General features: G+C 39.4%; 1 protein-coding gene across 2 annotated transcripts in view; it reads left to right on the top strand.

Moving 5' to 3' along the window:
* Positions 1-15,269, top strand: part of TYRP1 (tyrosinase related protein 1) — a 42,773-nt gene that overhangs the window by 5,036 nt on the left and 22,468 nt on the right. For both annotated transcript variants that reach the window (XM_089678095.1, XM_089678094.1), the window contains exon 3: positions 10,989-11,311. In XM_089678095.1, coding sequence (XP_089534221.1) covers positions 10,989-11,311 — 323 coding nt within the window. The remainder of the gene's footprint in view (positions 1-10,988; positions 11,312-15,269) is intronic.

The following is a 15,269-nucleotide window of genomic DNA, read 5'->3' as shown; positions in this document are numbered from 1 at the left end:
TCATATCCTTATACTACAGATTTGAACTTTCAATTCAGTCTTCCTCACAATGATTTCTGAATTTTTTTGATGAATTGAAATCAGTCTTAGCACTAATACCACATCTACAGCCCCTCTGACAGTACTTGGAAACTTGAAACTGTTATTGCTGGCCATACACCCATGACAGCACAGCAGTGGGCTTGAACACTGAGTGTTCACATGTACAGTTGTGCTCATAAGTTTCCATACCCTGGCAGAATTTTTGATTTCTTGGCCATTTTTCAGCGACGATGAATGATAACACAAAAGCTTTTCTTTCACTCATGGTTAGTGTTTGGCTGAAGCCATTTATTATCAATCAACTGTGTTTTACTCTTTTTAAATCATAATGACAACAGAAACTACCCAAATGACCCTGATCAAAAGTTTGCATACCCCAGTTCTTAATACCGTGTATTGCCCCCTTTAACATCAGTGACAGCTTGAAGTCTTTTGTGGTATTTTTGGATGAGGCTCTTTATCTTCTCAGATGGTAAAGCTGCCCATTCTTTTTGGCAAAAAGCCTCCAGTTCCTGTAAATTCTGGGGCTGTCTTGCATGAACTGCATGTTTGAGATCTCCCCAGAGCGGATCAATGATATTGAGGTCAGGAGACTGACATGGCCACTCCAGAACCTTCACTTTATTCTGCTGTAGCCAATGACAGGTCAACTTGGCCTTGTGTTTTGGATCATTGTCGTGTTGGAGTGTCCAAGAACGTCCCATGCGCAGCTTCCAGGCTGATGAATGCAAATTTTCCTCCAATATTTTTTGATAACATATTGCATTCATCTTGCCATTCATTTTGACCAAATTTCCTGTGCCTTTGTAGCTCACACATCCCCATAACATCAGCGATCCACCTCAGTGTTTCACAGTAGGAATGGTGTACCTTTCATCATAGGCCTTGTTGCCTCCTCTCCAAATGTAGCGTTTATAGTTGTGGCCAAAAAGTTCAATTTTGGTTTTATCACTCCAAATGACTGTGCCAGAAGGTTTGAGGCTTGTCTCTGTGCTGTTTGGCGTATTGTAAGTGGGATACTTTGTGGCATTTGTGTAATGGCTTTCTTCTGGCGACTCGACCATGCAGCCCATCTTTCTTCAAGTGCCCCCTTATTGTGCATCTTGAAACAGCCACACCACATGTTTTCAGAGAGTCCTGTATTTCTCCTGAAGTTATTTGTGGGTTTTTCTTTGCATCCCAAACAATTTTCTTGGCAGTTGTGGCTGAAATTTTAGTTGGTCTACCTGACCATGGTTTGGTTTCAACAGAACCCCTCATTTTCCACTTCTTAATTAAAGTTTGAACACTGCTGATTAGCATTCTCAATTCCTTGGATATCTTTGTATATCCTTTTTCCTGTTTTATACAGTTCAACTACCTTTACCCGCAGATCCTTTGACAATTCTTTTGCTTTCCCCATGACTCAGTATCCAGAAACGTCAGTGCAGCACTAGATGAAAGATGCAAGGGTCTGTCAGGAGTCCAGAAACTCATTGACCTTAGCCATTCAAACTCATTTGTGTCAACTTGTGTGCATGTTATCAGATCAAAATCACCAGAGTATGTAAACTTTTGATCAGGGTCATTTGGGTAGTTTCTGTTGTCATTATGATTTAAAAAGAGTAAACACCGTTGATAATAAATGGCTTCAGCCAAACACTAATCATGAGTGAAAGAAAAGCTATTGTGTTATCATTCATAGTCTCTGAAAAATGGCCAAGAAATCATAAATTCTGCCAGGGTATGTAAACTTATGAGCACAACTGTATGCGTACAACAGGCCCACTGTTCCTTGCTAGGAGAATGCTAACTTGCAAGTTCCCAGCCCTGTGGCCAGACTGTCTTTGACCACTTCTGGTAACTGTTTATGATCGGGAGCTGGTAGGGAAGGCTCCCTCAACATGTGGCCACTTGGATCCAATCTGTAATTTCATAAATGGAAGCCTGCATAGCACACCCTTGAAGGGCCATCAGTAAAGGGTTAATACTGCTCCAGACCACTATATGGACTGGCTGGGGTGGAGGAAGCAACTGAATTTCTTGGGGCTATTGGGATACTTGATACACATGTAGTGGGTAAAAAGCATCTGTCTAGGGCGGGTGTCGGCAACCCGCGGCTCCAGAGCCGCATGCGGCTCTTTTTCATCTTTGCTGCGGCTCCGGAGCACACTGCCCACCAGGTGACAGGCAATAGGGTTTCAGTGGTCGGCAAGCCGCGGATCGCAAGCCACATGCGGCTCTTCTGTGTGCTGGGCGCCCGCTCCCCTCCCTCCTCTCGGGCGGCCGCCTCAAAAGTCAGGACTCTTTTAATCCGGCCCGCGGAGCGTGGAACATTAGCTGTCAGGATGTAGGCGGGGCAGCCAGGATGTAGGCGGGGCAGCGTGACGAACTCCTCTCACAGTCCGCCCTGAAGACCGGAACACAGCGCGGGAACACAGCGAGAGGAACGCGCGGAGCAAAGGTAAGTGAATTGAGACAATATGGGGAATTAATTACTATAGGGGGGATGAATTACTATGGGGGATGAATTATTATATGGAGGATTAATTACTATGGGGGATGAATTACTATGGAGGATGAATTACTATATGGGGGATGAATTACTATGGGGGATGAATTACTATGGAGGATGAATTACTATATGGGGGATGAATTACTATGGGGGATGAATTACTATGGAGGATGAATTACTATATGGGGGATGAATTACTATGGAGGATGAATTACTATATGGAGGATGAATTACTATATGGGGGATGAATTACTATGGGGGATGAATTACTATGGAGGATGAATTACTATAGGGGGGATGAATTACTATGGGGGATGAATTACTATAGGGGGGATGAATTACTATAGGGGGGATGAATTACTATGGGGGATGAATTACTATATGGGGGATGAAGCTAACTGCACGATCCTGCATGGGGGATGAATTACTATGGGGGATGAATTACTATATGGGGGATGAAGCTAACTGCACGATCCTGTATATAGCATTAAGGTAAGAAACAATATATGCAGTGTCGGATTTGTTTTAAATGTTGCAATGGTTTTGCGGCTCCCAGTCTTTTTTTTCCCTTCGGAAACGGGTCCAAGTGGCTCTTTATGTCTTAAAAGTTGCAGACCCCTGGTCTAGGGAAATATCCAACCATTGAGCTATCCCTTTTTGTAATTCTAATTAGATCAGTTTGTGGGGAATTAACTCCAGCTGGTTAGATGAACTACCCCCCCCCCCCACCCTGCTATGAATCCTCCTACCTGTTTTGTGCCAAAAAAAACTCTCCTCTTGACCTGAAAAATCTTTCCTAGCCAGGAAAAAGACCAAGCAAATCTTTAACTTTGTAAAAATGTGCTTAAGAAAATAGTCCACCCACAACTGTTTGACTGCAATGTTGGGTCCTTGGTTTCATTTATCTCCCACTGCTCAGACTTGGAGGCTTTGATCTTTTTTTAAATCTGTACACCTTTTATCATCCTGATGAACCAACTATTGCTCTTAGATATAGATGGATGTGTATGTAGTCAATGCCAGTTTCAGAGAATACTGTGCACAAAGAGAAGTAATAATAATCCTAAAAAAAAACATAACTGAGCCTTCTTGTTTCACAGTAAATACTGTTCTCTTTTTTTCTTTTTTTTTTTTCTTTTTTTCCTCTGAGTAGAGGGTTATTGTGACCTGCCAGAAAATTTCCCGTTTTTGTCTCTTCGAGAGATGAGCGAATCGAACCAGGCGAAGTGGAATTTGTTTCGAATTTCAGGAAAAATTTGATTCGCGTCGAATCCGAATATTTGCATACTTCGGGTGCGCGAATCAGATTTTTCCCGATCAGCCGGCAAAAGTGTCCCTGCAGAGAGCTCCGCTATTTCTGACAGTTCTCTGACAGTTCCTTCACATGTACAGCGGTTGAAACATTGTATCTATTTGTTTCCATTTAGGATACAGATGTTTTTATTCGGAAATAAATAGATACAATGTTTCAACCGCTGTAAATGTGAAGGAACTGTCAGAGAACTGTCAGAAATAGCGGAGCTCTCTGCAGATACACTTTTTGCTGTACTGGAATACTTCTTCTTTTCATTCTTCTTTTCATTCTTCTCATTCTTCTTTTCATTCTTCTTTTCATTCTTCTTTTCATTTTTCTTCTCATTCTTCTTTTCATTCTTCTTCTTCTTTTCATTCATCTTTTCATTCTTCTTTTCTTCTTCATGAAAAGAAGAATGAGAAGAAGAATGAAAAGAAGAATGAGAAGAATGAAAAGAAGAATGAAAAGAAGAAGAAGAATGAAAAGAAGAATGAGAAGAAGAATGAAAAGAAGAATGAGAAGAAGAATGAGAAGAATGAAAAGAAGAATGAGAAGAATGAAAAGAAGAAGAAGAAGAATGAAAAGAAGAAGAATGAAAAGAAGAATGAAAAGAAGAAGAAGAATAATCTTTTCATTCTTCTCATTCTTCTTTTCATTCTTCTTCTTCTTCTTCTTTTCATTCTTCTTCTTCTTTTCATTCTTCTTTTCATTCTCCTTCTTCTTTTCATTCTTCTTCTTCTTCTTCTTTTCATTCTTCTCATTCTTCTTTTCATTCTTCTTCTTCTTTCCATTCTTCTTTTCATTCTTCTTCTTCTTCTTTTCATTCTTCTTCTTCTTTTCATTCTTCTTCTTCTTCTTTTCATTCTTCTTTTCATTCTTCTCATTCTTCTTTTCATTCTTCTTTTCATTCTTCTTCTCATTCTTCTTTTCATTCTTCTTCTTTTCATTCTTCTTTTCATTCTTCTCATTCTTCTTTTCTTCTTCATGAAAAGAAGAATGAGAAGAAGAATGAAAAGAAGAATGAAAAGAAGAAGAAGAATGAAAAGAAGAATGAGAAGAAGAATGAAAAGAAGAATGAAAAGAAGAATGAGAAGAATGAAAAGAAGAATGAAAAGAAGAATGAGAAGAAGAATGAGAAGAAGAATGAGAAGAATGAAAAGAAGAATGAGAAGAATGAAAAGAAGAATGAAAAGAAGAAGAAGAAGAAGAAGAAGAAGAATGAAAAGAAGAAGAAGAATGAAAAGAAGAATGAAAAGAAGAAGAAGAAGAATCTTTTCATTCTTCTCATTCTTCTTTTCATTCTTCTTTTCATTCTTCTTCTTCTTCTTTTCATTCTTCTTCTTCTTTTCATTCTTATTTTCATTCTTCTTCTTCTTTTCATTCTTCTTCTTTTCATTCTTCTTCTTCTTCTTTTCATTCTTCTTCTTCTTTTCATTCTTCTTCTTCTTCTTTTCATTCTTCTTTTCATTCTTCTCATTCTTCTTTTCATTCTTCTCATTCTTCTTTTCATTCTTCTTTTCATTCTTCTTCTCATTCTTCTTTTCATTCTTCTTCTTCTTCTTTTCATTCTTCTTTTCATTCTTCTCATTCTTCTTTTCTTCTTCATGAAAAGAAGAATGAGAAGAAGAATGAAAAGAAGAATGAAAAGAAGAAGAAGAATGAAAAGAAGAATGAGAAGAAGAATGAAAAGAAGAATGAAAAGAAGAATGAGAAGAATGAAAAGAAGAATGAAAAGAAGAAGAAGAATGAAAAGAAGAATGAGAAGAAGAATGAAAAGAAGAATGAGAAGAAGAATGAGAAGAATGAAAAGAAGAATGAGAAGAATGAAAAGAAGAATGAAAAGAAGAAGAAGAAGAAGAAGAATGAAAAGAAGAAGAAGAAGAATGAAAAGAAGAATGAAAAGAAGAAGAATGAAAAGAAGAATGAGAAGAAGAATGAAAAGAAGAATGAAAAGAAGAATGAGAAGAATGAAAAGAAGAATGAAAAGAAGAAGAAGAATGAAAAGAAGAATGAGAAGAAGAATGAAAAGAAGAATGAGAAGGAGAATGAGAAGAATGAAAAGAAGAATGAGAAGAATGAAAAGAAGAATGAAAAGAAGAAGAAGAAGAATGAAAAGAAGAAGAAGAATAAAAAGAAGAATGAAAAGAAGAAGAAGAAGAATCTTTTCATTCTTCTCATTCTTCTTTTCATTCTTCTTCTTCTTCTTTTCATTCTTCTTCTTCTTTTCATTCTTCTTTTCATTCTTCTTCTTCTTCTTTTCATTCTTCTTCTTCTTCTGAGGATGAGGATGAGGATGAAGAAGAAGAAGAAGAAGAAGAAGAAGAAGAAGAAGTAGGATGAAAATAAGAAGAATTCCAAGCCGGCAAAAAGTGTATCTGCAGAGCTCCGCTAAGTGTATCTGCAGAGCTCCGCTAAGTGTATCTGCAGAGCTCAGCGGTTGAAACATTGTATCTATTTGTTTATGGAAACAAATAGATACAATGTTTCAACCGCTGTAAATGTGAATGTCAGAGAACTGTCAGAAATAGAGGAGCTCTGCAGATACACTTAGCGGAGCTCTGCAGATACACTTTTTGCCGGTTTGGAATTCTTCTTATTTTCATCCTCTGTATGGAGTGAATGTCAGAGAACTGTCAGAAATAGCCTATTTCTGACAGTTCTCTGACATTCACTCCATACAGCGGTTGAAACATTGTATCTATTTGTTTCCATTTATGGAAACAAATAGATACAATGTTTCAACCGCTGTATGGAGTGAATGTCAGAGAACTGTCAGAAATAGCGGAGCTCTGCAGATACACTTTTTGCCGGCTTGGAATTCTTCTTATTTTCATCCTACTTCTTCTTCTTCTTCATCCTCATCCTCTTCTTCTTCTTCTGAGGATGAGGATGAAGAAGAAGAAGAAGAAGAAGAAGTAGGATGAAAATAAGAAGAATTCCAAGCCGGCAAAAAGTGTATCTGCAGAGCTCCTCTAAGTGTATCTGCAGAATAGAGGAGCTCTGCAGATACACTTTTTGCCGGCTTGGAATTCTTCTTATTTTCATCCTACTTCTTCTTCTTCTTCTTCTTCCTCTTCATCCTCATCCTCATCCTCTTCTTCTTCTTCTGAGGATGAGGATGAGGATGAAGAAGAAGAAGAAGAAGAAGTAGGATGAAAATAAGAAGAATTCCAAGCCGGCAAAAAGTGTATCTGCAGAGCTCCGCTAAGTGTATTTGCAGAGCTCTGCTAAGTGTATCTGCAGAGCTCAGCGGTTGAAACATTGTATCTATTTGTTTCCATTTATAGAAACAAATAGATACAATGTTTCAACCGCTGTAAATGTGAATGTCAGAGAACTGTCAGAAATAGAGGAGCTCTGCAGATACACTTAGCGGAGCTCTGCAGATACACTTTTTGCCGGTTTGGAATTCTTCTTATTTTCATCCTACTTCTTCTTCATCCTCATCCTCAGAAGAAGAAGAAGAGGATGAGGATGAAGAAGCAGAAGAAGAAGAAGTAGGATGAAAATAAGAATCCTTCTCCTTCTTCTCATCCTTCTCCTTTTTCTCATCCTTCTCCTTCTTCTCATCCTTCTTCTTCTTCTCATCCTTCTTCTTCTTCTCATCCTTCTCCTTCTTCTCATCCTTCTTCTTCTTCTCATCCTTCTTCTTCTTCTCATCCTTCTCCTTCTTCTCATCCTTCTTCTTCTTCTCATCCTTCTTCTTCTTCTCATCCTTCTTCTTCTTCTCATCCTTCTCCTTCTTCTCATCCTTCTTCTTCTTCTCATCCTTCTTCTTCTCATCCTTCTCCTTCTTCTCATCCTTCTTCTCATCCTTCTCCTTCTTCTCATCCTTCTCCTTCTTCTCATCCTTCTCCTTCTCCTTCTTCTCATCCTTCTCCTTCTCCTTCTTCTCATCCTTCTCCTTCTCCTTCTTCTCATCCTTCTCCTTCTTCTCATCCTTCTCCTTCTCCTTCTCCTTCTTCTCATCCTTCTCCTTCTTCTCATCCTTCTCCTTCTTCTCATCCTTCTCCTTCTCCTTCTTCTCATCCTTCTCCTTCTCCTTCTTCTCATCCTTCTTCTTCTTCTCATCCTTCTTCTTCTCATCCTTCTCCTTCTTCTCATCCTTCTTCTCATCCTTCTCCTTCTTCTCATCCTTCTCCTTCTTCTCATCTTTCTCCTTTTTCTCATCCTTCTCCTTCTCCTTCTTCTCATCCTTCTCCTTCTCCTTCTTCTCATCCTTCTCCTTCTTCTCATCCTTCTCCTTCTCCTTCTTCTCATCCTTCTCCTTCTTCTCATCCTTCTCCTTCTTCTCATCCTTCTCCTTCTCCTTCTTCTCATCCTTCTCCTTCTCCTTCCTCATCTCCAAGGGCATTTAAATTAAAGGTACAGTGTTCTGCACTAGTTTAAAGGCTCTCTGAAGCCTAGAAACCCTTTTTATAAGTTAAATTCGTAGCGAATAAATTTGCATCGAATCGAATTTCTTCCTCAAATTCGGCGAATCAGCTGAATCGAATTTTTGAATAATTCGCTCATCTCTAGTCTCTTCTATCCAAAGGGTATTCACAAAGAAGTATTGTGACTTGTCAATATGCATTTTAGAAAATTTTAGTTTTGTTTTGTTTTTTTCTGTGGAGTCCTCCTGGGCCTTCTTTCTGTAGGCCCACTATAATTTAGAAAGGGAAAATATGATGCAGTCAGACACGGATTTGATAATCTCTCCAAGATCCAATTATTTATAATCATTTCTAGGAGTACCAATAAATTTATCCAGGCTATTTCAGAATATCTGTATAATAGTAATTTCTCATTTCCCTTTGTCGTTGCCATATGCCAACATACCAAAGGCATGCAGGTACAAGTGAGACAATTTCTTTTAATTTTGTTTGTTCCTTTCGCCAGTTTGAAACCATATAAAACCACTCTTACTGGAATATCTAGATTCTAGAGATTGAGACTGAAGACATCCTGTGAGTGATTACAGTGGTCATGGGCCTGCCCAATGAAGGCACATCAACACAACACCCTGTATGCACAATGTAAAGATGCTGAGAACAGCGCTGATATCATTGTGTTAGTGCTGCTTTCTGTCAAAAGACAGAGGAGGAAAGAAGTTTGGAAGACACCTGAAAAAAGTATACAAAAAAAAAAACCCAACAAAGGGGAGGGGTGGTATGCTGGTGGGGATACGGAGTTAAGCTATTAAAGCCCCTCTCTGGGATAGCAATGTACCCCCTCCAATCCTGTTAGAAAAGCAAGCTACATACATTTCCTTTTTAACATGCATAACTTATCTGGAGCCAACATTGTAGTGCTGAATCTAGCAGAACCAGTAGCAGTGGGGATGGGGAACTTAGGTGAGTATATCTGCCTTCACTAAGTATGGAAAGGGGGGAGGAGACTATCAGGCTGGGTAGGAGGAAGTGGAAGGGAAGTATTGTGGAAAAAATGTGTTTTGCCTGGGCTTGAAGTCTGCTTCTTTCACTTGATGCTGCTATTAAAAAATAAATAAAGAGCAAATAATTTTTATTTTGTTTTTTTTGATAATTTTTAATACTCTTAAAGATCTATGCACTCATTATTGAGCTGCATCTAAAAATGCTGGCTATCTGGTTTTCTCTGGTTTCAGTAGTTGTCACTGTCCCCGAACAAGTATGTGGCAAGTAAAGTATAAGAATTGCTTTGCATACTTGTTCCATGTTAGCAGCTATTGAAATAAATCAGAATGGAAAGTTAGATATTTTAACAGCACAGATTTCTTTCAAGCATTGCTGGATTGAAGTAGCTCATCACTGGAAACCATGCTGGTATTTTTAGTTATGAAAATGTTAAGTTTCCAAGGCCACACAAATTGTGGCTTTCTAATTAATAGAGTTTAGAATTCGCTGATCACTTCACTATATGCTTTCTCTCCTGATTTCTTGCTCTATTTGTGATTTCTCCATTAGTGTTGTCATCCCACGGACCTTTTTAAAACCATGGGTGTCCAACCTTTTGACTTTCTTGGGTCACAATGGAAGAAGAGGAATTGTTGTCTTGGACCACACATAGAATGCATTAAGGATAGATGAGCAGAAAGTCAGGCAGATCACATGTTAACCATCACTGATGTAGATAGATGTATCTAAATAAAATGTCATTACAAAAACACTTTTTTTTTTTTTGTTATAAAAGTAGGAGGGCAATATAAAACTAGTATATGAATGTAATAGCAATTACCATGAATGCTTAAGGTAATCATCAAATATTTTTGGTTCTAATGTTTACCTTCATGTGCTTAATTTTTGAAAATCTGCTCACAAACATAGGTGCTGTCGAAATCTGATGACATCAATAAGGTGTGATTGTGAAAAGTGGGGATTTTTTTGAGAGGATAAAACTTGTATATCCAGTAAAAGACTGTCAAATTTTTCTTTGTCCACATGTGTTCATGCAGTGTAAAACACATTTGTACAAAAAATTCCAAAAAAGATCAACATTTTTAGATAACGTTTGTGTTGGGCCGCATTCATGGCAGTCTTGAGCCATGGGTTGGATAAGCCTGCTTTTAACGGTATTTATTATTTCTTCCATAGTAAGGGTACCCACTAGTAAAGAGCAGTTTAAGGTCACTGTTCCTGAATGGTGGGCATACCAGAATTTAGGTTAGAAGTGTGTTTGCCAGTTTGACACTATTGGGTGACACTCATCTCTTGGCTCCCAGGGTCACTGCTTTGAAGAGATTCATCATAACAGCAAAACTTAAGCCAAATAAAGACTCCTCTCTGAGTCTCGTTTGTCTGACAGCAGCTGATGGAGAGCTCCAAGAGCTGAAAAAGAGGGTGAGATCAGGGTTTTTAATAGACAGCCATGTGGAAACTGAAAGCTCTAAACTGCTGTAAGAGAAAGCGGACATCTCCTAGCTACTAATTCCTCTCAATTGGGGTGAGACACTGGCCATTTATTTGTACTATGGTTTAATACACTAATAACTTGACAACTATTTCACCTATAAGAGAGCCTCTTCTGTGTCAAAGACAAATAAATGGTGGCAGGAGCCCTTCTTCCTAGAGGAATGCCATTGCATCTGCCCATCGATGGTCAGTAAAAACTATGGTTTCTTCAAAATCTAGTAGTAAGTAGTGTTTTTATGTTTTCTATAGATAATTTCAATGCTAATCTTTCCACTTTGTATTCTAGTAAGAAAAAACATTTTGGACCTGCATCCTGAGGAACGCCAACGCTTTATTAGTGCACTTGACCTTGCAAAAAATACTGTGCATCCGGACTATGTCATTGCTACAAGGCACCACAATGAGCTCATTGATGAAGAAAGAAATACTACAAATTTTGAAAACATTTCAATTTATGACTTCTTTGTCTGGACACACTTCTACAGTGTTAGCAAAACCTTTCTTGGGCCAGGTCAAGGAAGTGCTGGTGGGATAGACTTTTCTCACGAAGGTCCAGCATTCTTAACTTGGCACAGGTTACACTTGATACAACTGGAGAGGGATATACAGGTATAACTTTTCAAGTGTGTGTCTGTCTCTTTTTTTTTTCCCTAGAGAAAAGAGAAATTTACAATCTTTCTTGGAAAGTAGGTGAAAACTACATTAGAAGTTGAACTACAGCAAATATCATCATGCATGTAGCACTACCCCCTTAAAAGCCGCTGACTTTTGGGTCCCCCTAAAGTTCTGCACAGCCAGGCAACATGCATTTTCTTCCACACTTTGTGCTCAGAGTCAGTAAATGGTCCTTGAGCTTGATTTTGTTGCTTTATTAGGGGTTTAGAACTTGGATGGGGCTGAGGGATGTGTGAGATACCCAAGGGAACTGTGAACTTGAGAACAAACTCCTTAGCAACTATGTACAAAAATGCAGACAAAATAATCTCCTTGAAGAGCTCTCCAGTTCTTCTGCTGTACCTCATCATACCCCAGATGAATCCTCCTCTTCACCCCAGCTGCCTGAGGGTATTCCTGGGCAAAGGGACCCAGAAGCTGCCACCTTAGAAAAGCAATTTTGATGGTAGATTAGGAGGCATTTATTGAGAGTAACAAGTACATCAAGCCAACGCATTTCAGGAAAAAGACTCTCCCTTCTTCAGTGCTATTAAACAAATACAAAAAATATAAAGAGAAACAAATGAAAAAAACAGTATGTATAATAAAAAATATATTTTCTCTATCGTGCAGCAACAGGTTAGTTCACAACTATTTTTTGCTTAACATACATGCACGGCTTTATATTTTCTAACATCTATGTCACAATAATATCTACACACTGATTTATATTCCTTAAGACCTGGCCTATTACCGCAATCCACACACCTTTCCATAGCAGAGTCCTTTAGGCTCGATGATCACTATTATCGTTAGTATTACTATTCAAAATATTTTTATTTTTTTACCGGGTTTATCTGCAGATTTCCTCTCAGAAATAAAATCAGTAGTAATTGTAATCCTTGAGCTATTTTGATTATTTCTATTCTGATATTGATCAGGAAAGAGAGACTTTTTGTAACTTCAAGACATTATTTTACCATGGTATTTTTGCCTCTACATAATTGACATAATGTTCTCTCTATTTATTTATATATACATACATACACACTGCTCAAAAAGATTAAAGGAACACTTTTTTTTTAATCAGAGTATAGCATCAAGTCAATTAAACTCCTGGGACATTGATCTGGTCCGTTGAGTAGCAGAGGGGGTTGATAATCAGTTTCAGCTGCTTTGGTGTTAATAAAATTAGCAGGTATACTAGATTCGCAATATTCAGACGACCCCCAAAACAGGAAGGATTTTACAGGTGGAGGCCACTGACATTTATTCTCTACTCCTCTTTTCTGACTGTTTTTCACTAGTTTTGCATTTGGCTAGGGTTAGTTCCACTACTGGTACTGGACCCTACAGAGGTTGCATAGGAAGTCCAGCTCCTCCAGGATGGCACATCAATACATGCCATTGCCAGAAGGCTTGCTGTGTCTCACAGCACAGTCTCAAGAGCATGAAGGAGATTCCAGGAGAGAGGCAGTTATTCTAGGAGAGTTGCGCAGGGCCGTAGAAGGTCCTTAACCCATCAGTAGGACCAATTATCTGCTCCTTTGTGCAAGGAGGAACAGGATAAACACTGCCAGAGCCCTACAAAATGACCTCCAGCAAGCCACTGGTGTGAATGTCTCTGACCAAACAATCAGAAACTGACTTCATGAGGGTAGTCTGAGGGCCCAACATCCTCTAATGAGCCCTGTGCTCACTGCCCGACACCATAGAGCTCAATTGGCATTTGCCATTGAATGCCAGAATCGGCAGGTCTGCCACTGGTGCCCTGTGCTTTTCACAAATGAGAGCAGATTCACCCTGAGCTCATGTGGCAAACGTGAAAGGGTCTGGAGAAGCTGTAAACATTTATGCTGCCTGTAACATTATTCAGCATGACCGTTTTGGTGGTGGGTTCCTACGCTGGTGCAGTGGATCCTGGGTTCCTCCTGGTGCATGACAATGCCCAGCCTCATGGGGCGAGAGTATGCAGGCAGTTCCTGGAGGATGAAGGAATTGATACCATGGAATGGCCCCCATGCTCGGCTGACCTAAATCCAATAGAACACCTCTGAGTTATCGTGTTTCGGTCCATCCAATGCCACCAGGTTGCACCTTAGACTGCCCAGGAGCTCAGTGATGCCCTGGTCCAGATTTGGGAGAAAATACTCCAGGACACCATCTGTCGTCTCATTAGCAGCATGCCCCAACATTGTCTGGCATGCAGACAAGCACATGGGGGCCATACTAACTACTGAGTACTAATTTGAGTTGCTTCAATGAAATTTCATCAAAATGGACTAACCTGCTGAATCATTTTTTCACTTTGATTTTCGGGGTGTCTTTGAATTCAGTCCTCTGTAGGTTGATAGTTTTCATTTCCATCAAACGATGGGGCATCCTTACGTTCCTAACACATTACCCAGTCCATATCAGTATAGATATCCAGCATGATATTTTTCCCAATTGAGATTTGATGTGTTTTCAAAGTGTTCCTTTAATTTTTTTGAGAGGTGTGTGTGTTTGTGTGTGTTTGTGTGTGTATTTGTTTAAGAGTCCTGAAGAAGGGAGCTTTATGTACTTGTCGTTACTCTCAAATGCCTCCTAATCTACCATCAAAAGTACATTCTTTTGGACATCGGGTGCTCCTTTTCTATTATTCCAAGTATACATGTGGAAACTACCTCCAAGGCTGGACAAGAAGGCAGCAACTCAAAGCCTGAGGGTTTACTGCCAACATCCACCATTGGGTACTGGAGGGACACCTCCATACCCACCCATGCAACCATTTGCCTACAACCAGTGACTGATTCAGTCAGTCCAGCACAGTCTTCAGCACAAACAAGATGCTCCACAGGTTGTCCTCTCTCGGGACGATGAGGCAGCACCTGCCTGTAGGTAGGCCTCCTTCCAGGCACCTCACTCCATCTTCCACCTGACACTGCTCCCCCTGCTGATCAGGCTCAGTCATATTTATGGGCTGTCCTGGCCCATGCCAAGCCTCTTGTTTGGTGATTGGCCAAGGTCCCTTAAGTAATGCAGATCAGCCCCTCCTCACCCACTGACGTCTAGAAATTTCTCCAGCTTCTAGAGCGGAGGGGGGGGGGTATCTGGGAACTGACCTGCAGAGCCCTCAGCCCTGACCTAGAATAACCTGGCTGACTAACACCCAGGCTGACTCATCCCAGATTGCTAAACAGCCTCTATCTGAAAAAAACTAACTAGCTCCCCCTAGCTAAACCTGAGGAGTGCTACATAGAGAATATTCCAATGTCCCCTATTTATAGTGTCATTAAAGTCGGACTATGAAACTCTCATTACAAGCTATAGTGTGCATACTCCTAAAATCACTAAAGCATTCATTTTGTGTAGAGCGAATAAAACTTGGTTGATCCTGCCTTCTTTTAACTCCACCTACACCATACTAAGACACAAAAATACACATTTGATGTTCAGTAAAGATTTATAGGGGGATGTAAAACCGTTTTGAATGAATTTGGCAATTTAATACTTCTGTTTAGTATTTTCAAATGCTTCCACCCAGCTTTCAGCAGGTGCTGGAGCAATTCCTTCTTATTGAAGTCTTGAAGGCTTCTGTGATTTTGTATTCAAGTACCTCATCACCTGAAATGGCAATAACGGGCTCTTTTCTGTATTTTAACATTTGAGAAATGCATTAGAAGGAGTGGAAATGCCCCATTTCTATGAGAACAGAAATAGATTTTGCTTCTGGAGTCCCTAAGAAGAAATGAGCAAAAAAAAAAGGCTTGGACCATCAAACCTGCATCTAAAGGAATTTTAGCTTTTTGGCACATTGATTCATTTTGCATTAAAAAATTCTATGACCGTTGTTGCTTTTTACATACATTTCTTTTTAAGGTGTGTACATGAGAAATGTCATGAACCAGCCAGTCAGGTGTTTCACACACAA

This window comes from Staurois parvus, unplaced genomic scaffold (genome assembly GCF_062004578.1).
Source record: "Staurois parvus isolate SC_StPar_1 unplaced genomic scaffold, SC_StPar_1.0 ptg000198l, whole genome shotgun sequence".
Taxonomy (NCBI): Eukaryota; Metazoa; Chordata; class Amphibia; order Anura; family Ranidae; genus Staurois; species Staurois parvus.
Note: the sequence above shows the minus strand (reverse complement) of the source record. Positions and strands in the feature narration are given on the sequence as shown.